At 49.3% G+C, this 23,502-nt stretch overlaps 1 protein-coding gene across 4 annotated transcripts in view; it reads left to right on the forward strand.

Annotated features, from left to right (window-relative positions):
* TECTA (tectorin alpha) overlaps positions 1-23,502 on the forward strand; it is a 78,537-nt gene that overhangs the window by 23,777 nt on the left and 31,258 nt on the right. For all 4 annotated transcript variants that reach the window (XR_013225907.1, XM_077306133.1, XM_077306132.1 and 1 more), the window contains 6 exons: positions 1,317-1,454; positions 2,944-3,109; positions 10,075-10,487; positions 12,045-12,618; positions 16,288-16,880; positions 21,335-21,908. Coding sequence is in view for 3 of the 4 variants with exons in the window: in XM_077306133.1 (XP_077162248.1) it covers positions 1,317-1,454; positions 2,944-3,109; positions 10,075-10,487; positions 12,045-12,618; positions 16,288-16,880; positions 21,335-21,908 (2,458 nt within the window). In the remaining variant the exon portion in view is untranslated. The remainder of the gene's footprint in view (positions 1-1,316; positions 1,455-2,943; positions 3,110-10,074; positions 10,488-12,044; positions 12,619-16,287; positions 16,881-21,334; positions 21,909-23,502) is intronic.

Here is a 23,502-nt window from a genome sequence, read left to right on the forward strand (position 1 = left end):
TTACCAGTAAAGATGGTATTGTATTAATTTTTTTAAAAAACAACCATGGACTCAGATGAACCTGTATTGAATCAGTATTGCCTTGAAGTTCATAAATTACAGTTTGCACCGATTGAAATTAAACTGACTTGGAAACTCAGGTTGGAAGAATAGTTTGTTAGTTATTGAAGCTTTTATAGGTCGTTAAATCCATGAGTAAATTTGTGAACAGTCCCTCCGCGGCTGAGTTGCCAGCACAGTGAACAACAAAACAAAATTTCAGTTTGTGCATCACAACTGTGGACTGGTGAGATTTGGGTCCCCTGTGCTTTCTTGACAGACCCAGAGTGACTCTCAGACTGCACTGCTGAAAGGCCCAACGTCACTCCCAGGCTGGACCCAGCACATATGACAGGCTGCAGTGCCACCTCTGCTGGACCTACTGCAGCTCCCCAAAGAGCCAGCGTGCTGGAGTGGTTAAAGAGTGGCAGGCTGTAATCTGGAGAACTGGGTTTGATTCCCCGCTCCTCCACATGCAGCCAGCTGGGTGACCTTGGGCCAATCCCAGTTCTCTTAGTGCTGTTCTTGCAGAACAGTTTTTTCAGAGGTCTCTCAGCCCCACCTATATCACAGGGTATGTGTTGGGGGGGAGAGGAAGGGAAAGGTGTTTGTAAGCCACTTTGGGGAGTGACAAGCACAGTGTTAAAAAAAACAGCTCTTTTTCCCTGGTAATGCCACCACCTCTGGGCCCAGTGAAGCTAGAAACAACTGGAGGGAGATGTATTCTCTATGCTTGTGCAAAGAATGCTATTTTATGGAGGGGGGGATTAACCACCATTTCTTATTTTTATTTAAGATTTCAGATTTTTCTGCAAACTTGGGGGAAATCATCTAAGATTGCAAAAAAAAAAAAATCTGTTATGGGTAAGTGTGGCCCTGATCTGTGGATTTAGGCATCTGCAGATGGGGGCCACACTTGGGAAATAGATACATAGATTTTATTTCAGATCCTCAGAAGTAGGCCCGCATTCGAAACTGGGATTTCTTTACTAGGAACAGACCGAATTCTGTGATCAGTATTGGTTAAATTATCAGTGCTTTTAAAAGGATGCGGAATCCCCAGTCTCAAACATGCCTCTTTGCTTTGCTTTCTTTGCCTTGCCTTTAGCTCATCCTTCCTGAGTTCGAGTCTTCCTTGCATCTTCAACCTGCTTGTGTTGCCCTTGGCTCTCCTGGCCCAACCAGAAACTCATCCGTTGGATGCTGCTGTCACCATCTCGACCCTTGGTTGGCCAAATGCTTATCCCTTACTAAACCAGGCTTTCTGTTTTGGACAGGTGAACACCTTTCAGGCTGTCCTGACCACCGATGGGACTTCCTCCTTCGCCATGTTTAACTATGAGGAAATCAACTGGACCACAGGGACTGCGAGTGGAGGAGACCCTCTAACTGGTCTGGGTGGTGTGATGGCTCAGGTAAGACCTGAAGCTCATCCCCTTGGGTTATCTGCTTCCAGGACCATGTCAGTGCTTGTTGGCCAGAGCAGGCACCTTGCATGTCCATGTTGTTCCACAGAGAGGTGGTCACACAAAGTTTCCTTCTACTCTGATGGGCACTGGTTTTCCAGAGTCCATTTCACGGGAGACGCTGGGGAGTGAACCTGGGATCTTCTGTATAAATGTATAAATATTTCATACCGCCCCATCTCTGTTAGCATTTTTAAAAAGCACATAGTAAGCAATAAAACAATCAAACAGCAGATCCGGCATAAAAGCCACCTTCTATTATTGGTCTCCCTGTGGGGATCGATCACAGTTTGGAGGGGTTCCTGCCAGTGGATGTTTCTAATCGGGAGGCCAGGATCTCAGGATGTTATTTCCTGGCCTCAGTAATAGGCCTGATGGAACAGCTCAGTTTTGCAGGCCCCCTGGAATTGTTTAAGATCCTGGAGCGTCCTGATCTCGTCAAGCAGAGCGCTCCACCAGGCCAGGCCCAGGGATGAAAACACCCTGGCCCTGGTTGAGGCCAGTTTTATCTCTTTGCGTCTGGGGACCCTAAGCAGATTGAGACCGCCTGATCTTATTATTCCTTGTGGAGTATAAGGGAGGGGGAAGAAAGCCCCAGGGCAGGAGTGGTCTAACTGTGTCTATAGACTACAGTTCCCATGCTCCAGCACAGATTGGCAGGAGCTCATGGGAATTGTAGTACATGGGCATCTGGAGAACCACACTTTGGCCATGACCCCTGCCCATGGGAAATGAGGGCAGCTTCATGTGGGTGGGGGGAAGGCTTCCTGAACTTCCACTCAGACAGACCGCATTCCAGAGGTGGAGGCATCCTCTCTTTTCCTCCATCCCTCTCCCAAATGCAGCTTCTGGATCGAGGGGAAAGGAAGCATACCTTCTCTTCTTCTCAGGATATGGAACCCACGTTCAGTTGGGAGCATGAGGCCGGGAAGGGTTTTGCAAAACTATCATGCTTGGCCTACAGCAATGACCTACGTGATGAATGGAGAAGATGGGGTTGGGAAGGACGGATGCCAGCATAATTCCCCTGCTCAACTCCAGACTACAGAGATCAGTTCCCATGGGCAATACTGGTGCTTTGGATGGCGGACTTCATGACATCATACCCCACTGAGATCCCTGTCCTCCCCAGGCCCCACCCCCAAAGCTCCAGGCGTTTTCCAACCTGGATCTGGCAGCCCTAACCCCCCATCCCCTGCCCATAGCCTGGGAAGACCTCACCGTCTTATTAGGAAGAAACAGGGGGCTGGGAATAGGGACAGGAAAAGGATGTCTCTCTTTCCACTGCACACTGCAGTCGAAGGGCTTTCAGCCAAGAATGACGAGAGAGACTGAAAGTCTGAATGTCTACCCACAATTCAGTGGTTTGGTGCTTCCTCCAACATGGAGAGCCACCACTGCATCTTCTGAGCGACTCTGCACTGTTTCCATCTTCCAGGCAGGCTTCAACGGTGGAAACAACACCAACTATTTCAGCATCCCTGGCTCCAGAACCGGAGAAATCGTCAACATCGAAGAAACGACCAACGTTAACCTGCCTGGCCGCTGGGTCTTCCGAATTGACGGGAGGGAAATTGACCCGGCAAATGGATGCAGCGCCCGGGGTAAGCCACACACAACACACTTCTTCCTTTACTGCCTCAGCTGATACATGTGGGCCGTGTATAAAATCAACCCAGTTTTTAAACATGTTGAACTTGTCGCTGTCAATGTCTGGTAAATTGGAAAGTTGACGTTCTTACTCAGACAAAGCATCTTAAGAATTTCAAGGGCTCGGTTTGGGGCACTCCAGTTGAAGAGGGATGTAGACAAAGTGCACAGAGGAGGGCAACAAAGATGTTGAGGGGTTTGGAGACCAAGAGGTAGGAGGAAAGGTTGTGGGAGCTTGGTCTGTTTATCCTGGAGAGGAGATGACTGAGAGGGGATCTGATAACCAAGTATTTAAAAGGCTGCCATATCGAGGATGGAGCAGAGTTGTTCTCTCTTGCCCCGGGATGAAATTAATGGGATGAAATTAATCCAAAAGAAATTTCGTCTAAACCTCTGGAAGAAGTTCCTGACAGTTAGAGTGGTTCCTCAGTGGAACAGGCTTCCTCGGGAGGTGGTGGGTTCTCCATCTTTGGAGACTTTTAAACAGAGGCTGGAGAGCCATCTGACGGAGAGGCTGATTCTGTGAAGCTTCAAGGGGGTGGCAGGTGACAGTGGATGAGCAATGGGGTTGTGAGTGTCCTGCATAGTGCAGGGGGTTGGACTAGATGTCCCAGGAGGTCCCTTCCAATTCTATGATTCCATGATTCTTTCACACAAACTTTTGATGCACTTTGCAACATGAGCGGCCTTTGCAGGGATACCCTGATGCTTGGATTAAATCCATAAACGTCTTCAATCAGAGGACCATTAACCTACAGAGATCACCTATGAAAGAGCAGCTTTCTTGGGACAGCCCCATGATTTAGTGATTAATGCATTGCTTTGGAACTGGCCAAGAGAGCCTTTATTTCTATGTTTCTGAGATCCAGTGAGATCAGGCTAGCCTGGGCCAACTAGGTCAGTGTAAAAGACATTTAGAAGCAGTTTGCCGTTTCCTAACTCTGCATAGTTACCCTGAACTTCCTTGGAGGTCCCACATCCAAGTACTAAGCAGGGTCTGCTCTGCTTAGCTTCCAAGATCTGATGAGATTGGCCTACCCTGGACCCATCTAGGTCAGGGTGACGACATACAAAACCAGAAAGATCTGGAAAAGGGTACGCCTATCCATCCCTGCTCCGTGTCTAACTGGGCTGGTTTTCCAGATTGAATTCTGGGAACGGAATCTGGAAGCTGGAGGTAGAAACCTCAGGAGTGAGTGGCTTCCAATCATCACTCATTAATATGTTTTTGTTGTTGTGGTTGCTAGCAATATTAATTAGCCCAAAGCGCTTTGCTTTCATCAACGCACGAGGAAGCACAGGACAAAAGGCACCTAAGAGCTTTCCACATTAGAAATCGATCACGTTTAATACCTGTAATCTGCCTTTTCCCGTCACTTGTGGCCTTATCTCTGGGAGACAATTAACAATCCGTAAGGGGGCTGTTGGGCGAAGCAAGGAACAGCCTTGCGCTCGTTCGAGGCAGACAAATAAATGGTGGCATCATTTTTTGTGAGCCAGATTTTTGGGATGTGTGGAAGGGCTCCCCAAGTGGGCAAGGATTTGCATGCACAAAACAAAGAGGGGGAAATGCAGTTTGCACAATGGACCCAAAAGGCCAAGAAAACAGAACCGATGACACACTTTGCTGGGGAGTACAGATCTGGCTGGAAAGCAGGCAACTTGCTCTCAGGAATAGTTAACTTGTGAGCCATACGTTGGAAACAGCTGAATGGTGCTTAGTGCACACAGAGAAAAGCAGCCACAGTGTGGGGGATTTGTAGAGAAAACGACAGAGGGGTGCAGAACCCAGAGATAATGAGAGGTGCCCTGAGCTCCAGTTTAGATACGAAGCCCCCCTACTTTATAGCATTCTTTTTTGTGGGGGTTGCCAAACGCCTCCCTATGTCTGCTTTGCACGTGGGCGTTTCAATTGCCTGGGAATTTTCCTCCCATGGGCCCTGAACTTGGGAAAAAAGATCCCATTAGCACAAGGCACGATCCCTGAGAATTTACTCCCAGTGGATCCTGGAGCAGGAAATGGTAGCAAGAATTATGTTTCCCACTGAAACTGCTGGAAATCAATCACCAAATATAAGAAAGAAATGTTAAAGACCCACAGAGCCGTCGAAAGAACAATGTGCGAAAGATCAACATGAACAAAAACAACCTTCTCCCCTTTTTGGGTGCCCATCTCTCTGGTTTGATGCTGGATCCTGCTCTTTGAAGGCCTTCCTGTCACAGACTTGAAGGTCTGGAGCGGAAGGCCCCGAGAGATCGAATTATTCCCATTATTTGCAGTTAGCTGAGCAAACGTTTGGGCGATGGGCTTGTAATTTGCAATTAACAGAGCTGAGGAAAGGGAACCTTTGTTCTCTTCGCCGCGGCCCCTCTTCTGATTTAAAGAACCTCCCCTATTAAATTTCGAAAATACCGGCACTGTGATGGGATTCTATTAACCTTCTCCTTCACGAACGCAGTGCTCAGCTGATAATGGGCCAGAGGTTCCGCCAGCCTATTCCGGCAGAAAGGCCGTCCGCGTTGAAAGACGCTTTGGCTGGATCTCAATTTTTCCCCGACTTGTGAATTATGGATCAGAGATGTCTTCGAGCATGCACACTCCACACACTCAAACACACACAAACACACCGGTGCCCGTTCCAGGGTGAGATTTGTGTGAGCATCAATGAAGCCACGGTATAGCTGTGTTTGTGAATCCGCAGGGACCTGGCTGCATAGAGATTATAGCGTTAACGGCTTTACATGTAATACGGAAAGATGTCCAGGTAGACTTCCTCTCACTCCCAAGACCTTTTCACTTCAAGTCTCTGCCAGACGCCTGCCGACTTCAGGAACTGAGACGTAGGTTGGTGTGGGTCAGTGCTGGGCCACAGACAACCAAGTGCCGAGGGAGACCTGCAGGTGGGTCAGTTGGTAGGCCAGGGATGAGATGAGAAGTCTGCCCAAAGAGGAAATGGGACCAGGATACAAGCAAAGCGAGCAGGTGGTTGATGCCAGCAAGCCAGGAGCGAGAAAAACACCCACACTGACAGCTAAAGCTTTCGGAGACACCCAGACTGTTGGCAGACTTTAAATATGTAAGGGAGGAACTGACCACTGGCTGCTTGAAGAGTAAACTGTTTTATTCAGAAGAGAAACAACATTGTAAAGGAGAAAGAGAGAGTCCTGTCTAACTGACTAACTGTTGGGGAGGAAACACAGAGAGGAAGCGGGCTCCAAGGAGCAGGAAGTCTCCAACGTAGCCAACTGGGACTTCCGGAGGAGAATATTTGGAAAAGCATCAGGAAGTCCCTAATCTAAAGCTGCTACCAACACATCTCCTCCGATGCGCCTGCAGGATACGCTCCATAGGATGTTGAATTGTGTCCACCACAGATCGTGCCTATTCCAACGCAAACACAATCAAAATCCGGCCATTGCCCAGAGAAAGATGCGTCTCCACCTTGCAAGTGTTTACGGCCTAAGCTAGAAGAATAAGTAGCTACAAGCCAGGGTGCAAGCCAAAATGAAATGAGGCTGGGGTTCAATGGTAAAGCATCTAGTTGGCATGCAGAAGGTCCCCAGATAGGATGCCTACCCCTTTTCCTTCCCAGGACAGTCTGGACAGTCAGACCCCCACCCCCACCCCCATCATGGCTGTGATTCAATGTAGGGCACGTGCCTGCTGTTCCCCTTTAAGAAATGTCAGGAAGCTCCACCCCCAGATCTCCTGATATCACTTCCTGTTCAGTCCTCAGTCACTTCCTGTTCAGTCCTCAGAGCCATTTCACTGCCTCGCCCTGCTTCCAACCACCACCGCCACCGCCACCGCCACCACCACGTTACGGCCCAAAGTGCTCTTCTCCTTTCTGGGGTTCCCTCTAAGTGAGCAGTTGCAAATCTCTCTCTGGCAAATCCTAGAATCGATACTGTGAATCATCATGTACTCTGGAGCATAGCTTTTAAGCCAGTTGGACAGAGTTCCTCGGATTGCAACGGCAGAGGAAAACCAAATGTCCTAAAAGCATTCTCCCTGCCGCTTTTATTTATAAAACAAATTACATCCACACGCGGAATATCAATGCGTAGCTTCCCGGATTCTTGTCTTCCTTCCCACACTCCGCAGTTGCCCTCCTGTCACCTTCTTGAAGGGAAGAAAAACCCACCGTTTTACTGCAGGGAGAGATCAGATTGCTCTAGAGAGAATTTGCAGGGAGAAATGGGAAGAAGGCATGATTGCTTCAAAGCACTTCGTGGCAAGGCAGGGTTTCCCATTCTGCCTGTTTTAGTCGCATGTTTACATTAAATTCCACCACACTCACCTCCATTACTCAGTTTCTGACTTTACAGCCAGGGTTGCCAGCTCCAGGTTGGGAAATACCTGGAGATTTTGGAGATGGAGCCTGAGGTGGGTGGGTTTGGGGGAGGACCTGCAGTGGGGTATTATTCCACAGAGTTTGCCTTCCAGAGTGGCCGTTTTCTCCAGAGGAACTGGTCTTTGTCGCCTGAAGATCAGCTGGAATGCCAAGAAGTTTCCAGCCACTACCTGGAGGCTAACAATACAAAATGGGGTCCACGGTGGATTGCAGCTATACAAAAGAATAAAACCCACTGTGTAGCACAGCACCACTAAGTAAGAGTTTACCCAATATGGAAAAAGTTCAGTGCTTTAAAAGCACAAACACAACACTGTAAGAGTGTGACTGTAGAAATGGACTCCAAATCCCAATGAGAAACCAGTAAGGCCTGCGTTTCACTTGTGACTGCTTCCTCAGTGGACCCCGGCCACAAATTTTACTGGACAAGTGCCAGGAGGCCTTGAGATAACATTCATGTCCTAATGAATATCTTCATGATGTTATTGCAGAGCAACAACTCCTAAAACACGTGAAGGAGTCCTTCACGGCCCCATTCCATGCTTTCCCTTGGGTAGGAAATTTAGAGGCCTTTTCCAATTTCTACCGGCTAATGTTTTATTCAGAAGCCTACGAGCATACGTGACATTCGGCAGCCTGCGAGTGCAATAAAGCATTGTTGCTCAGATTGTGATCCTTGATGTCTAATTACCGTTAATTCATATTGCGGGAAAACGAGCCATACTAAGCAATTGCAAATTAATGCCCCTTGAGTTGCACACATAACTCATCCATTGTTATTAGAATTCTGCTACGGCAGTGTTAGCATCTCTGAGACGTTAACTCAGGCTGCACGGATGTAGTAATTTGCAGGTGCCACAAACCTTTGCTGCAGCTTAATTGTGGTCAACGCACAGTGATTTGAAATGGGTTTCTTCTATATGCACACACACACACACACACCCCAACACACACCGCAGAATTGGTGAATGCAGATCTGACTCAAAAATAAATACAAAGAGCTTAATCACTTGTTTACAATTCAGTGAGAATGAATTAGAATTCCTGAGCTGATTTTCTGAAAGGAGGAAGGTACGTGTGTACATGGAATAAAACACAAGGATTAGTACTAGGAATGGAGGTTGGGACAGAAATGAAACAAAAGACAGCCAGCCAGTAAGCAAACATTAATGGTTTCATTCTAACACTAAAATTCTATGCAATGATGTCAGGTGATTCCATCCAGTGTCTGAAACTGGCTTTAAATGTACACCCGACCTATATTAAAGAATTATGATGTCATCTACTTATGATATGGTTTTTTGTGTTTATGTGTGTCTATAAATATTGGACCTTTGCTATGTTTAATCAGTGCATATGTTTGTAGCACAGGGAGGAGGGAGATGCAAATGAAATGCACAGAATGGTGTTGCATTTGTTCCTCCTCTTGAATTATGTTTTCAGTAATTCTCCAAGCTGAAGAAGAAAAGGAGGAATGGAAGCAGCGCACAGAGTGGACATCAGGATGGATTAGGGCTGTCAGCACCCCAGAGGGGCCTGGAAATCTCCCAGAATTACAACTGGACTTGTGGCTACAGAGATCAGTTGGCCCAGAGAAAATGGCTACTTTGGAGGATGGATTCTCTAGTCTCATATCCCCACTGCACCCTGCCCTTCCTAGACTCCCTCCTCCCCCAAATCTCCAGGAGTTTCCACATCTGGAATTAGCAACCCTAGGACCGCTAAAGTAACACAGCAAGGAAATCCTCTGATTCCTAAACTCATAACAGAATTCATCCGAACCTCCCTAAGAAACTGCAATAAACTCGACATTAACAAAGTTATAGTGCTGGCTTGCTGGAATAAAAACGTTCTGAAGGAGTCTCCTGAAGGAATAACCAGAATGGCCATGGAAAGTTACATTTGGGATGATGTTATGTAAAGGGGGCCTCTTCAGAGAATGCCTTGTGCTTTGTAGCGGCTGTTCTGTTTTCAGATGGCCATGAAAGACTGAGCATATGGCCTCATACAGAAGTATATGGTTGCCAACTTGGGGGAAATGCCCACAGATTTGGGTGGTGGTACATGAGGAGGGGAGGGACTTCAATCAGATACAGAACCCACTTTCCAAAGCATCCCTTTTCTCCAGGCGAGCTAATCTCTGTAGTCTGGAAACCAATTATAACAGGGGTAGTCAAACTGTGGCCCTCCAGATGTCCATGGACTACAATTCCCAGAAGCCTCTGCCAGCGAATGCTGGCAGGGGCTTCTGGGAATTGTAGTCCATGGACATCTGGAGGGCCACAGTTTGACTAGCCCTGAATTATAATACCAGGAAATCTCCCAGCCCCACCTGGCGGCTGGCAACCCTAGAAGAGGTTCCCGAGGAAGACAACATAGGCAAAATGCTTCGGAGTTCAGAAAATATCAACACGAAAGTCAATGGTTGTTTTTCTCAAGCCCCAGCGAATTTTCCAGACGATGAACGAACAGCAGTCAGGGTTTGTGTGTGCTGCTTTGCGTGTAGAGTTCTGAGCTTAGAAAAATTAACACCTTGTGGCACTTCCCTCCCCCTTTCTTTTTAGGCCAGTTTCTCCGACAAGGGGAGATATTTTGGGAAAACACCAACTGCTCCACCAAATGCCGGTGCCTGGATTTCAACAACGAAATCTTTTGCCAGGAGATGCCTTGCGGGCCGTACGAACTCTGCGAGACGAAGGACAAGTTCCACCAGTGCGTGCCAGTGGAGAGCAGCACGTGCGTGGTCTTTGGGGACCCACACTACCACACATTCGACGGGTTCCTCTTTCACTTCCAGGGTTCTTGCTCCTACCTTCTTGCCAGGCAGTGCTGGCCAGGATCCCACCTGCCCTTCTTTAGCGTGGAAGCCAAGAATGACAATCGAGGCACTTCGGCCGTCTCTTGGCTGAAGGATGTGGCCGTGGAGGTTTATTCGCACAAGATAATCATCCCCAAAGGCAGCTTTGGGAAAATAATGGTGAGATTCAACAACATCCTTACGGGGAGGAACCCTGTTTTTGTTAGCTAATAATAATAATTAGCTATTTGAATGGGTGGCGACCTTTGGAGTTTTGACAATTGGGCAGTGGGCACAACCACAAAATGGCCAGCACGGAAGGCTACGAAATATTTGGGAGTGAGCTCATGTATAATTCTAATGTCCGATAGAAGTTGTTTAATAGGATGTCTTTTAAAATGAAAGTATTATTTTAAAATGTTTTCATGCATATGCGGGGCTTACCTTCAGTCACACAAGGATGGGGAGCGGCTGGGAAATCATCTGCTCGGCATGCAGAAGATCCCAGGTTCAATCCCTGGCATCTCCAGTTAAAGGATCTGGTAGCAGAAGATGTGAAAGATCTCTACCCGAAGGAGTCTCAAAGGGGCTTATAATCACCTGCCCTTCCTTTTCCCACAACACACACCCTGTGAGGGGCTGAGAGAGCTCTGAAAGAACCGGGACTGGCCCAAGGTTATCCTGCTGGCAGCATGTGGAGGAGGAGTGGGGAATCAAACCTGGTTCTCCAGATTAGAGACCACTGCTTTTAACCACTGCACCAAGTTTGGTTGGAGGAGGGTCTGCCCTGAGAGTAGCATTCTGGGTAAATGGAAGAGGGACAGCGGGAGAGCAGACAAGAGGAGGATACAGGAAACTGACCTGCCTAGCTTAGCTCTGCTGCCTACTCTGAAGCATTGGAGTGTTCCGTGCAAAAGAACATTGTCCAGTCCTTCACTTCCAACACATTTGGGGAGTCTGTCTTCATTTAGGTAGCCCGAACGGTGTCACCTGCTTTTTGCAAACATTTTCAGCCGCATTAAAAAACAAATAAATTTGGACACCTAGGGAGAGCAAACTGTAAGCCCATAACGAACCAGGCCTTTCAAGAATGTAGGGAAAGTAGGGCCTAGTCTGCACACAATAGATAATCCACTTTCAATGCACTTTAGAAGTAGATTTTCCTGTTCTGCACAGGAAAATCCAGCTGCCAAAGCACATTGAAAGTGCATTATCCTATGTGTGCAGACTAGGCCTAGGCCCATCAGGAATGAGGGCAGCATTTCCTGACCAGTTTCAGGGTCTTATATCCAAGTGCCTGAATGGAGCCGTGGTCACTGATCTGTACCTGGGTGGGGGAAAAAGAAATTGAAAGCTTTAGAAATTGCTGTGGCAGCTGCTCAGGAAAACAGTGTCAGTGAATAGCCTTGAGGGGAAAGGCAAATGTGCTAATAATTAAGCCCCTTCACATTTAGCCCTGCTAAAAGTTCTATTCGGGGCCTGAAAACAAGATCAGAGAAACATTCAGCCAAGTGTTACCGAAGGCCCCTTAATAGCAAAGTTCTAATCTGATCCAATCATATTTATTGTATTGTATTGTATTTTAAACACTTGGGTGGAAGTAACAGTTTTTGTTGTGTTAAAACTCCTACTTAATCTGCCTTGCATGCTTGGGAACAATAACATGCATAGATGTTGGCTGTTTCCATGTTGCTTCCCCATCCTCTTAACAAGAGGCATTTTGTTCCTCTCCCCCAGGTGGACGACCTGGTCATGTCTTTACCTGTCTTCTTGGAACTGGGAGCCATAAAAATCTACCAGAGCGGCCTGTCAACAGCCATAGAAACTGATTTTGGCCTTTTGGTGACCTACGATGGAGAGCATTACGCTGCGATTTCCGTTCCGGGCTCCTACATCAACGGCACCTGTGGGCTCTGCGGGAACTACAACAAGAATCCGGAGGATGATGTGTTGCGCTCGGACGGGAAGCCGGCCACGTCGGTGCTGGATCTGGGAGACAGCTGGCGCGTCTATCATCCCGAATGGAAGTGCTCGTCCGGCTGCCTGGATAACTGCAGCCTCTGTGACGCCGCCATGGAGGCGCTCTATTTCGGCTCGGACCACTGTGGCTTCATCAACAAGACCGGGGGGCCCCTGGGAGAGTGCAGCGCCATTGTCGATCCCACGGCTTTCGTCCACAGTTGCGTCTATGACTTGTGCAGCGTCCGAGACAACGGCACAGGAGGGCTCTGCCAGGCCATTCAAGCTTACGCCTTGGCCTGCCAAGGCCTTGGGATCCCCATTGGGGACTGGAGAACACAGACGGGATGTGGTGAGTGGGGCCCCTTGGGAGGGGTTAGCATTTGGGTGGGAGAACTCCAAGGAGGTATGGGCCATGGCAAACCACCTCTGAACGTCTCTTGCTTTGAAAGCCCTAAGGAGATTACCATGGATGCTTCAGGCTGATCCTGCATGGAGCAAAGAGTTGGGCTAGATGGCGTGTATGGCCCCTCCCAACTCTGGGGTTCTGGGATCAATCAGCTGCGATTTGACGGCTCTTAATTATAATAAAAAAATATGGCTGCTGTGTCCAGACCTGGATAGCCCAGGCTAGGGTGATCTTGTCGGACCACAGAGGCTAAGCAGGGTCAGCCCTCGATGGCAAACCAGCTCTTGAGTGTTTCCCATGCCTTGAAAACTCTATGGGATTGCCTTAGGTCATCCGTGACTTGTTTGGGAGAAAAAGGAGCAATATGAACACCTGTGGCCCTCTGTGGGGTGACATGAGCAACACTGACAGGTGTAAGCCAAGGAGCTTACAGTAGGAGTCACACTATGGCAGACAGTGAGAGGTTAACACAAGGAAGGGGAGGAAACGAACGGACTGCCCCTAACTTGAGTGAAGTGAGAAGAATTAGACGAATCTCTTGGAAGTGTTTACATAAATGGCGTGTTCATGGCCGTGGAGGCTGTTGGACCCAGGTGGCGAGCCTTCCAGAGGCTGCTGGAAACAGGCAACAAGTAACATAAAGGGGAAACAAAGCCCCAACCTGGCCATCAGGGGAGAACCTCAAAGGTTAGGTGTAAAACGGTATATAGAAATATATACACAATTTATCATCAGAGCACTGTTGGAAAGAGGCTGCTGGGAATAGAGGGTGCTCTGGCCTGATCCAGCGGGACTGCGTCAGACAAGGGAGAGACAAGGTTTCCAGTGGGTGAGCGTGCCAATAGTTTCACGTACTGAGATGGGCGGTGGGGATGAGGCCTTTTCTGCAAAGTCCTTTCTGAGTGATATGCATGGTTTCCAGGGCCTTTAAAAACACCCCCACCTTGTTGAGCCATTAAGGGGGAAAGTATATAAAAATGCTTTATGGGGATTGAAGAGAAAAGCCAGAAGGGCCAAGATTCCAACAGGCATTGTTACCCTGAAAGGTGATTCATCTCTTCCCGGCCTACAATCTGAGAAGGACAAAAGGACACTTGAAAGTAACTAAGGGGAGAGCGAGCAAGGGACAAACAGAAGCCAAAACCCTTTTTAGCTTGTTGCTCCCTCCAATGCGGAGTGGAATTTAAGTGCCCCATTCAAGGGAGAGTCAGCGTGATTTACGGCCGACATTTCGGGCTGCGATAAATCAAGCGCATCCGAGCCGCTTTCTCCCTCCGCGGCCTGCTCTTTGCCTGCGTCACCCACACGCTTTGTGTTCGCCTGACTGTCCAGGCTAAACGGAGGCCTCCGTTGCTTGCCTCCTCCTTTGGCACTGGAGCAAGAGGCTACGATGCTTTGTTACCAGGATCTCTGTCTGGAGCAACTCTCGCTCAGGGGTAACTTTTATGAATCTGGAGTCCCAACGGAATCTGCTCAGTCTGTGCTCTTGTTGCTAAGATGGCCTTTTGGATTCCATTTCTTAAAAACATTAAAATAAAAATGTCTCTCCCCTGAGGAGACCACCGTCGCAAGCCGTGGGGCCCAAAATGGAGCCCGTTGACACCTTTCTTGCTTCCCGCTGAGTGTTTTTAGCAAGTAGGCAGATCCAGGTGAGGCCTTTCTCCACCAAGGCTTCTGACTGGTCATTGGAGATTTGATTGGCTGCGCAGATTTGTAAAAATGTTGCTTGGGCAGCAGATGCTGCCATTTTGTGGCTCCGCCTACCGCTCTGTGCCAGAATACCAAAGGTGCCAGCAGGCTCACAAAGGTTGGGGACCCATGGCTACGTCCTGCTTCACCCACCTGGGAGACTGAAGTGGCAAAAGGGACTTCAGGTTGCAGGTGGAGCAAAACAGACCAGCGCTATCTTGTCACGTCTAACCAGGTTGGCCTGGTTAGCACTTGAGGGGGTGATCACCAAGGTCATCCAGGCTTCCTGCACAGAGGCAGGCAGTGGCTAACCACCTCGGAAGGCCTCTTGTCTTGAAAACCCTACCCCGGGCTTTCTCAACCAGGGTTTTGTGATACCCTGGGGTTGCTTGACGGTCCTGGAATGTGTTCCCGAAATGGGTGGGAGTTAATATATATATATATGTATTAGACATTTATCAGGTGATATGACCATATATGGTCATGGACCCTGCCCCCTCCCCAAATGGCCAATGGTGGACCTGGATGGGAGGGAAGGGGAGGGACCCTGGGTGGGTGTGTACATAGCTATGCTTCCCCATCGTATTCTGCATGAGGGCGCCACTTCAGGGGTTTCTTGCAACCTAAAAAATGTTTATATGGTAAAAAGGGGAGAAAAGCTGCCCTGCCCAATCTCACCATAAGTTGGTTGTATCTTGATGACACTTTCTTCCAATGAACACGGTGACAACTCCCCGCCCATAGAAAGCCCACACGTCCTTCTGAGAGAGGGGAACTGGACTGCTAGCTTTCTAATTGCACAGGGCTTCTTCTTACGCAAAGGAACATTCCCAGCTGGACACTACCACCTGCCTTTTGAAGTGCTACAGTCTCTGCCACCTCTTGGCCATCTCATTCTCATGCGCGTGTGAATCATGCATCAGCGGTAATCACGTGGACGTGCTTTCTACAGTTTCTCTCCATCCTAGCTTAGCTAGAAGCACTTCCTTGGCCTTTGCCTACCTGGCACAGACTTTTCTCACAACAAAGGACTTCTGTTTATTTCTAAGTGACGAGGCTCAGCGTGAATCTCCCCCTCCTGCAGGCAGATAATAGCATTCCGCTGGGCAGAGAGTCAGCTCTGCATTCCGTTTACAAGGCACCAAACAACCATTAAAAGTACCGTTATCAGGGGTCGTCAAACCGTGGCCCTCCAGATGTCCATGGACTACAATTCCCAGAAGCCCCTGCCAGCGTTTGCTGGCAGGGGCTCATGGGAATTGTAGTCCATGGACATCTGGAGGGCCGCAGTTTGACTACCCCTGGTTCAGATTATCCAAACTAGCATGGTGTAGGGGTTAGAACAGGGGTCCCCCGACGTGGTGTTCGTGGGCACCGTCGGTCTGACCCACACCTTTCTTGTTGCCCGTTGGTGTTTTGAGAAAGTGGGTGGGGTGAGGTGGGGCTCTTTCCGAGCAGGGCTTCTGATTAGCTGTTGAAGATCGGATCAGTTATGTGGATTAAAATAACTCTGCTTCAGAGGCCATTTCCACCACAGAGCTTGAATTATTCCCTTTCCCAGTGTATTTTTAATTACCCCCTTCTCCCCATACCTGGGCTTCCTCTGGGTATGTGGCTCCGCCTCCTTCAGCAGCCATCTTGTGGCCAATTCTGCAAATGCGACAGCCATTTTGTGGCCGAAACTGCTAATGCGGCAGCCATTTTGTGGTTGCACCCACCATCCAAAGGAGCCCACAGACTCAAAAAGGCTGGGGACCCTTGAGCGAACGCAGCAGATCTCAGGGTGCCAGGTTCAAATTCCCCACTGTCCCAAATCCCAGTCTGACAATCTAAGCATTACAGCATCCTGGGGGATCTCGCTGTCAAAGGGGGAGACCTGGCAGATGACAAGTGAACATTCGTATGCCTGCTTTCTCCTTCTAGCGACTGCTGTGCAATGCCCAGAGTTCAGCCACTACGTCGTGTGCACCAGTAGCTGCCCGGCCACCTGCTCCGACCTCACGGCTCCTCTGGCCTGCCCCACCCCCTGCACCGAGGGCTGCGAGTGCAGCGAGGGCTACGTTCTCAGCACGGACATTTGCGTTCCCGTCCATCAGTGTGGCTGTGACGTGGACGGCAGATACTACTCCATTGGGGAGTCCTTTTGGGCCACTTTGGACTGCACCCTTCAGTGTTGGTGCGAGGAGGGCGGTGAGATCAGCTGCTTCAACTCCACCTGCCAGGAAGGGGAGGTCTGTGCCGTGGAGAATGGCTACCAAGGCTGCTACCCCAAGCGGGAAACCTTGTGCCTGGTCTCTCAGGATCAAGTGCTGCAGACTTTCGATGCCGCCACGTTCGTGTATCCCCCGGACAACTCGTACACGCTGGTCAAGACCTGCCCGGAGAGACCCGGCTTCTTGGAGATCGACGTCAGCAAAAAGAAGTCCGAGTTGAATGCTGATGGGCTGCGGGCCTTGAGGATCCAAGTAGCCGGCCAGGAGGTCAAGATAGGAGGCATAGACAACCCTGAGATCAAGGTAGGCCTCCTTTGCATCAGGGCTGGTGATTATGAACAAGGCTTGTATGCTTTATTGGCTCAATTTGAAGTTATCCAGAACTCTTGGTTGGGCCCTTGAGAGGCACCAGCAGTCAGGGCCCAGCTGATGGTAGAAAGCGCTGTCAAAAGTTGTAGCTGACTTACGGCGACCCCATAGGGTTTTCAAGGTAATAGACGAGTCGAGATGGTTAGTCATTGCCTGCCTTTGCACAGTGACCTTGGACTTCCTTGGTGGTCTCCTATCTGAGCACTACCCGTGGTCGACCCTACTTTGTTTCTGAGCCTTGACAAATTCAGGCTAATCAGGGCCATGCAAGGTCATTCCAGATGCCCATGGGCTTTAACAGGTCAAGTTCTGTCCGCAGGCAAAAGTTCCAACGGTTTATGCCCATCGTTATATCAAGATAGTGGCCCAAGATCTCCGATGGGAGATCAAGACGAGAGAGATGCTGATAGAAACCAAGGTAGCGTGCAGAGGAGGCAGAAAATCTGTGATTATTAGTCTGAAGCCAGCGAAAGAAAAGGGTATTCTTGTGGAACGTCTTCGCTTGGGTTGCTGGTAATAAAAGGGAAGGCTCGTTCCTTTCATAAATTAATCCTGCTGAGACCGAGCACCATCTGAGGAAGGAAAGGCAGCGTCTATCATGAGCTACAGCTGCTGCTAAAATTGTCTGCCCAGATGTGCGGCTCTGGGATGCTCTCAACACACGCAGAAGGAAGACGGGGAAAAGAGTTTAGGCAAGTGATCAAACAGCCACGTTTGCCAGGGGTTAAAATAATCAGATGAATGTAAGATGGGGGATTGTGTGCTGTTGTTTCTTGTTTTAATCTTCAGGCTTTGAGAGAGAGAGAGAGAGGAAAACATCTCCCATAGTGATCTTTACATGAAAGGTGCTTTGATCCTTCTGTCATCCCCCAAACCCTACAGTTTGTTGTCTCAGAACTGCTGGAGTAGGATGTCTTCTAGCACAGAGGTGATCATGCTGGTATGGCCTGATGGCCCTAGATCAGGGGTAGTCAACCTGTGGTCCTCCAGATGTCCATGGACTACAATTCCCATGAGCCCCTGCCAGCGTTCGCTGGCAGGGGCTCATGAGAACTGTAGTCCATGAATATCTGGAGGACCACAGGTTGACTACCCCTGCCCAAGAGTTGAAATGGCTTTTTACTGGTGACCTGACGCTACATTAGCCAGTGGCCTGTGGACATAATCTTGTTTTTGCCCACAGGTTTTTGCCATTTCCTTTCACCAGGTGGCAGGACTTCCAAGCATGAGTAAGTTAGCTCGCTTGATCAGTTATGATCCAAAGAGGCCATAGGGGACGCATGATGCCTCGAAGGAATGTGCATTAGGGTTGTCAGTCTCCAGACTACAGAGATCAGTTCCCCTAGAGTTTCCCCAATGGAAACTTTGGAAGGTGGACTCTATGGCAAGGATGGCCAAATGGTGGCTCTCCAGATGTCCATGGATTACAAGTACCATGAGCCCCTGCCAGCAGAGTCCAACGAGATCCACGGGTTTTTGAAGAACTACAAAAAATCTGCATGGAGGTTGGGAGGGGCCATCTTCCAATCCTCCTGGCCAAACGTTTTCATCCTTTTCACTGCGGAAGAGCCCCTGAAATAACTTTTCAGGCTGGCCATGCCTCCCTGCCAGACCCCCCAGAAGTGACATGTCACCGGAAATGGCATCACCACCTGCATTAATAGGCCAGCTCAAGGATGGCTGAGGGAGGGACAGGAAGCGATTTGAGGCAGGAGTAGGCGTGCAGGGGCATAAGCCATGAGGGACCTCACACTCGGGAAAGGGAGCAAGGGAAGCAGCCAGTTCCCTAACTTGTGGCTGAGTCTATTAAGGCAGAAAGGCTGTGGACCCCCTCCACAAGTCCTGGGGGGGTCCATGGATCCCTAGCTGGGAATCCCTGCTCTAGGAACGGATCCCCTCCTGGGTTGCTTCACCTTGTTTAAACTTTGCCTGGAGAGTTGGCTCCCGTGAATAGGGTGTCACTGCCCCCTGGTGGCTGCAATCTGAGGTGCTTCGCGCAGGGTCTGCACTACCCAATTGACCTTTTTTTTTTACAAGCGTTTTTTGGAACCAACGACACCTTTCTACCGGTCTCGTGATCTTTATTCTGGTGTGTGAATGTTAATCACCAATGGCAGAAAGCAGGAGAGAGGGGGGAAGACTTTAAGAGCGTCAGGGGCACTTTCCAGCCAACCTGATGCCTGTAAAGGTGTTTTACTGTGAAAAAGAACTTGTAAAAACCCTCAATAATTAAATTCTGTCTCTGCTGTGTCTCAGGCACCTCCACGGTCTAGTTGTCCTTTCCAGTAAATGCAGGTTTACAGTGGAGGCCTGCAGGCTAAGGCAACTGGCCACCATCTCTTTAGCCTGTCCTTACAATGTTTGACCCTGTTTTGAGGCCTTTGACCCATCAAAGAACATACTGTCTGCTCAGACTGCATGTACTAAAAGCTGCCATGGAGCAATTGCAAATCTCAGGATGTGTTGGAAGTTTCACAAGTAACCTCTTCATTCCTTTGGGATGAGACAGAGCAAGGATGAGATGTTACCTGTGCTTCTTGCCCACCAGAAGAGCCTCTGTTTTGCATGCTGAAGATCCCAGGTTCAGTCCTGGCTGCCAGTCTTCAGTAGACAGTACTGACCTTGATGGACGTTCTCAGCTATTTTGTCATTGAGAAAACCTTGAGATGTTCTCCAGCCATTGAGAAAACCCCAGAAATGGCACGACCGTGCAGAATATGGTTGGGAAGCAGAGCTGTGAACATGCCCACCTGGGGCCCATCCCCTTCCCACCCCCTCCAGGCCCATCCTTGGCCATTTTGAGGTGGGGGGGATGAGTTGACATGATCATATACAGGCATATCACCAGATAAATGTTCAACAAATTTCAAAAATATATTAAAAACTGATTAACTCCCATCCATTCAGGAAATCCACCCAGGGTCCTCAAGATACCCCAGGGTTTCACGAGACCCTGGTTGAGAACACCTGAACTCAGGGTTGTATTCAGTATCGGGCAGTTCTGTGTGCGTTTCTCTATCCCATGTGTTGTGTGTTGAAGTCCTTACCAGCCATGGCAGGGTGGCCCTTGTGATCAAGGATCACCAGGTATAAAAGGGGAAGTCTGGCTGACTTGCTTAGCATAAACACTCACTGGAATCACTCAGGAAGCTGCTCACCTCTCCCCTGGTGCATTATTTTGAAGCTCCGTTTTGCCTTGGGTCGATTTTGGTGTCTGAGAAGACAGATCCCATGAGATTTCCCTTGGGATAATTAGGTGGCTTGCTTTTAGCTACACTGCGGACCATAGTGCTACATTTTGCATTCAGGAAGCCCCCCCCCCCAAAGGTCACTGGCCCATCAGACTGACCGCATCAGTCTCTTTCTCCTCCATTCTGCTCAGCTTGAGACTTGCTTTTCTTGAGTGAGTCATCTCATATTACAAGAGCAGCCATGCAGAGAATTTGGGCTGATTCAGACAGGAGGGGCTGATGGACCAGGGATTCAGGACAGAAAAAAGAAAGGACAGCTTCACACAGCATCTAATTTCTGGCCTTCACTGCCCCCAAAAGTGGCAATATTTGCTCAGGCGCCTTTGTAAAAAGGGGGGATTCTATCGATCAGTGGAAGGCATGGCTATCAATGCCTGTTATGTTAGCTAAATGGAACCTCACTGGTCAGAGGCAGTCTGCCCCTGAGGAACAGATGCCGGGGGGGGGGGGGAGTCTTCTTTTCTATGCCTGCTTGTAGGTTTACTAAGGGCCAGAATACAGAACACCTCCTACCAGGCATTGCCCAACTTGTATTTTGGATTTTGGCCCCAATTGGAAAAAAACACGTTGCTGAATTTAGAGGAACCTTTGATCTAGAATCACAGATTCATAGAGTTGGAAGGGACCTCCTGGGTCATCTAGTCCAACCCCCTGCACTATGCAGGACGCTCACCACCCTCTCGCTCATCCACTGTCACCTGCCACACCCTTGAACCTAATCCAGCTGGGTTGCTCTTATGTTTTTGCAAAATGCTTTATATGTTTAATTGTGTACTTTACATGCACCATATGCTCGTGAGGAAGCCGGGAACAGCTCCTTGGAGATGAATAGCGGATGAAAGGTCACTGCACAGTGCACAAAAAGGTCCTTCGATCACAAAGAAGTTGGATTCTTCTCCACTTGACAAATCTATTGTGGCAAACGGTCCCGAGTGCTCTCAGCCGTCCTTGTGTCACATCCGACTTCCACATATCTGCAAAATGTATCTCGCATGCCACGTCTTCCTTGTTTCCTCACCTGCCCTCTGTCTCCTCAGCTCTGCTTATTCTTTGTGAGCCAAAGCAAGAGGAGAGAATTATAACGGGCTTGCAGAGCACTTCTTGGCATCTTCTCTCACTCTTTTCTTTCATTGGTAGGTCAATGGATACAAAACCGAATTGCCGTATTTTCACCCTTCTGGCCAACTGGAAATCTACCGGAGCAAAAACGGCACAGTGGTTGAATCTGAAGGACTTGTGAATATCCAGTATCTAGACTCCGGGATCATGGAGATCCGTCTCTCGACGATCTACTTCAACTGCACCGGGGGTCTTTGTGGTTTTTTCAACGGGAACGCCAGTGACGAGTTTTGCCTGCCCAACGGGAAGTGCACGGACAACCTGGTGGTGTTCCTGGACAGCTGGACCACCTTCGACGAGATCTGCAACGGGGAATGCGGCGACCTCCTCAAGGCCTGCAACAACGACTCGGAGCTGCTGAAAGACTACCGGAGCCGCTCGAAATGCGGCATCATCAACGATCCGACCAACAGCTCTTTCCTGGAGTGCCACTCGGTGGTGAACGTGTCCGCCTATTACCGGACGTGCCTCTTCCGCTTGTGCCAGAGCGGAGGGAACCAGTCAGAACTCTGCGACTCGGTGGCTCGCTACGCCAGTGCCTGCAAAAATGCGGAAGTGGAGATCGGCCAGTGGAGGAGCTTCAGCTTTTGCCGTAAGTCTGACCTGGTCTTTTGTTAAAAGCAAAGCCGTTAGAGCTAAGCCCAGCCTCCTGGGGCTCAGGGTCCACATCGTTTCCCTGCTGCACTCTGCACGTTGCATTCCTCCATAAGCTGACTGCCATGGTTAAGGAGCCAGCCTTATAAATCCTACTGCATGCGTTTGGGCCTTTAGATGCTACCCTTAGATTTATGCCTTGCATAGTGCTAGTTCTGGGGGAGAAGACAGTATGGGATAGCCAGATCTCATCAGATCTTAAAAGCTAAGCACGTTTGGCACTTGGGTGGTGAGAGACCACCAAGGAAGGCTCTGCAGAGGAAGGCAATGACAAACCACCTGTGCTTCCCCCTTGCCTTGCAAGCTCCTTGCTGGAGCTGGAAGATAAGCAGGGTCGGTACTTCGAAGGGAGACCACCAAGGAAGGCTCTGCATAGGAAGACAAGGACAACTCACCTCTGCTTCTCCCTTGCCTTGGAAGTGCCGTGCTGGGGTCGTCGTAAGTCAGCTGTGGCTTGACTGCACTTTACACATAGGCAAAGAGATCAGTCTGGCATTCTCGGCCCTGGCTGCAGCCTGGTGGAACGCTCTGCCAAATGTGGACCTACAGCTGGTCTGCAGGACCAGCCTACAGCTGAGATCCAGGAAGAGCTGGCATCTGATCTCCTAGACCTCTCTGCCACAGCATCTGCAACCCCCCCCCCCCCCGAGGCTCTCTTGGGGCTTTATTATCATGTCCTCCCCAATCCTTGGATAGGATTTTAAGGGCAATGTGAGAAATTATTTCTGATTTTGAATTATGTTAGGCTTTAAACTGTATTTTAAGATTTTATGTAATTAAATCTGTGTTGTATTCTGCCCTGAGTCAGTTGAGACAAGGCAGAATAGAACTTTTATCATCATCATCACCATCATCATCATTTTATTACTACTACTACTATTATAATAATAGAGCCTTTTGTGGCGCAGAGTGGTAAGGCAGCAGACATGCAGTCTGAAAGCTCTGCCCATGAGGCTGGGAGTTCAATCCCAGCAGCCGGCTCAAGGTTGGCTCAGCCTTCCATCCTTCCGAAGTTGGTAAAATGAGTACCCAGCTTGCTGGGGGGTAAACGGTAATGACTGGGGAAGGCACTGGCAAACCACCCCGTATTGAGTCTGCCATGAAAACGCTAGAGGGCGTCACCCCAAGGGTCAGACATGACTCGGTGCTTGCACAGGGGATACCTTTACATTTACCTTTTATAATAATAATAATAATAGTGCCAGTTCCAGGTTTTGAGGCCCCTGGGCAGACAGTGCCCGAGGGCCCCATTCTGCCTGCCACCTGCATACCCTCCTTCTTCCTTTCCACCCAACCACCAGTGAGCCCCTCCCTCTCACCTGACTGGGCCTCCTTCCCCCTCTTGGAAGCCCTCCCACTGCTTGTTGCCGCAGCCACCTGCCCCACATCTGTGCCGATTCCTCAACAACACGATGTGGAGGTGGTACATGCAGTTTGCAGTGTTGCTACTGCGGATCCCAGGAAAGTTACTGCTGTGAGCACCCGCACAGACTTCCCAGTCAATGGTGGGAAGCTGGAACCATGGCTATGGG

Source organism: Paroedura picta, chromosome 12 (assembly GCF_049243985.1).
Source record: "Paroedura picta isolate Pp20150507F chromosome 12, Ppicta_v3.0, whole genome shotgun sequence".
NCBI lineage: Eukaryota > Metazoa > Chordata > Lepidosauria > Squamata > Gekkonidae > Paroedura > Paroedura picta.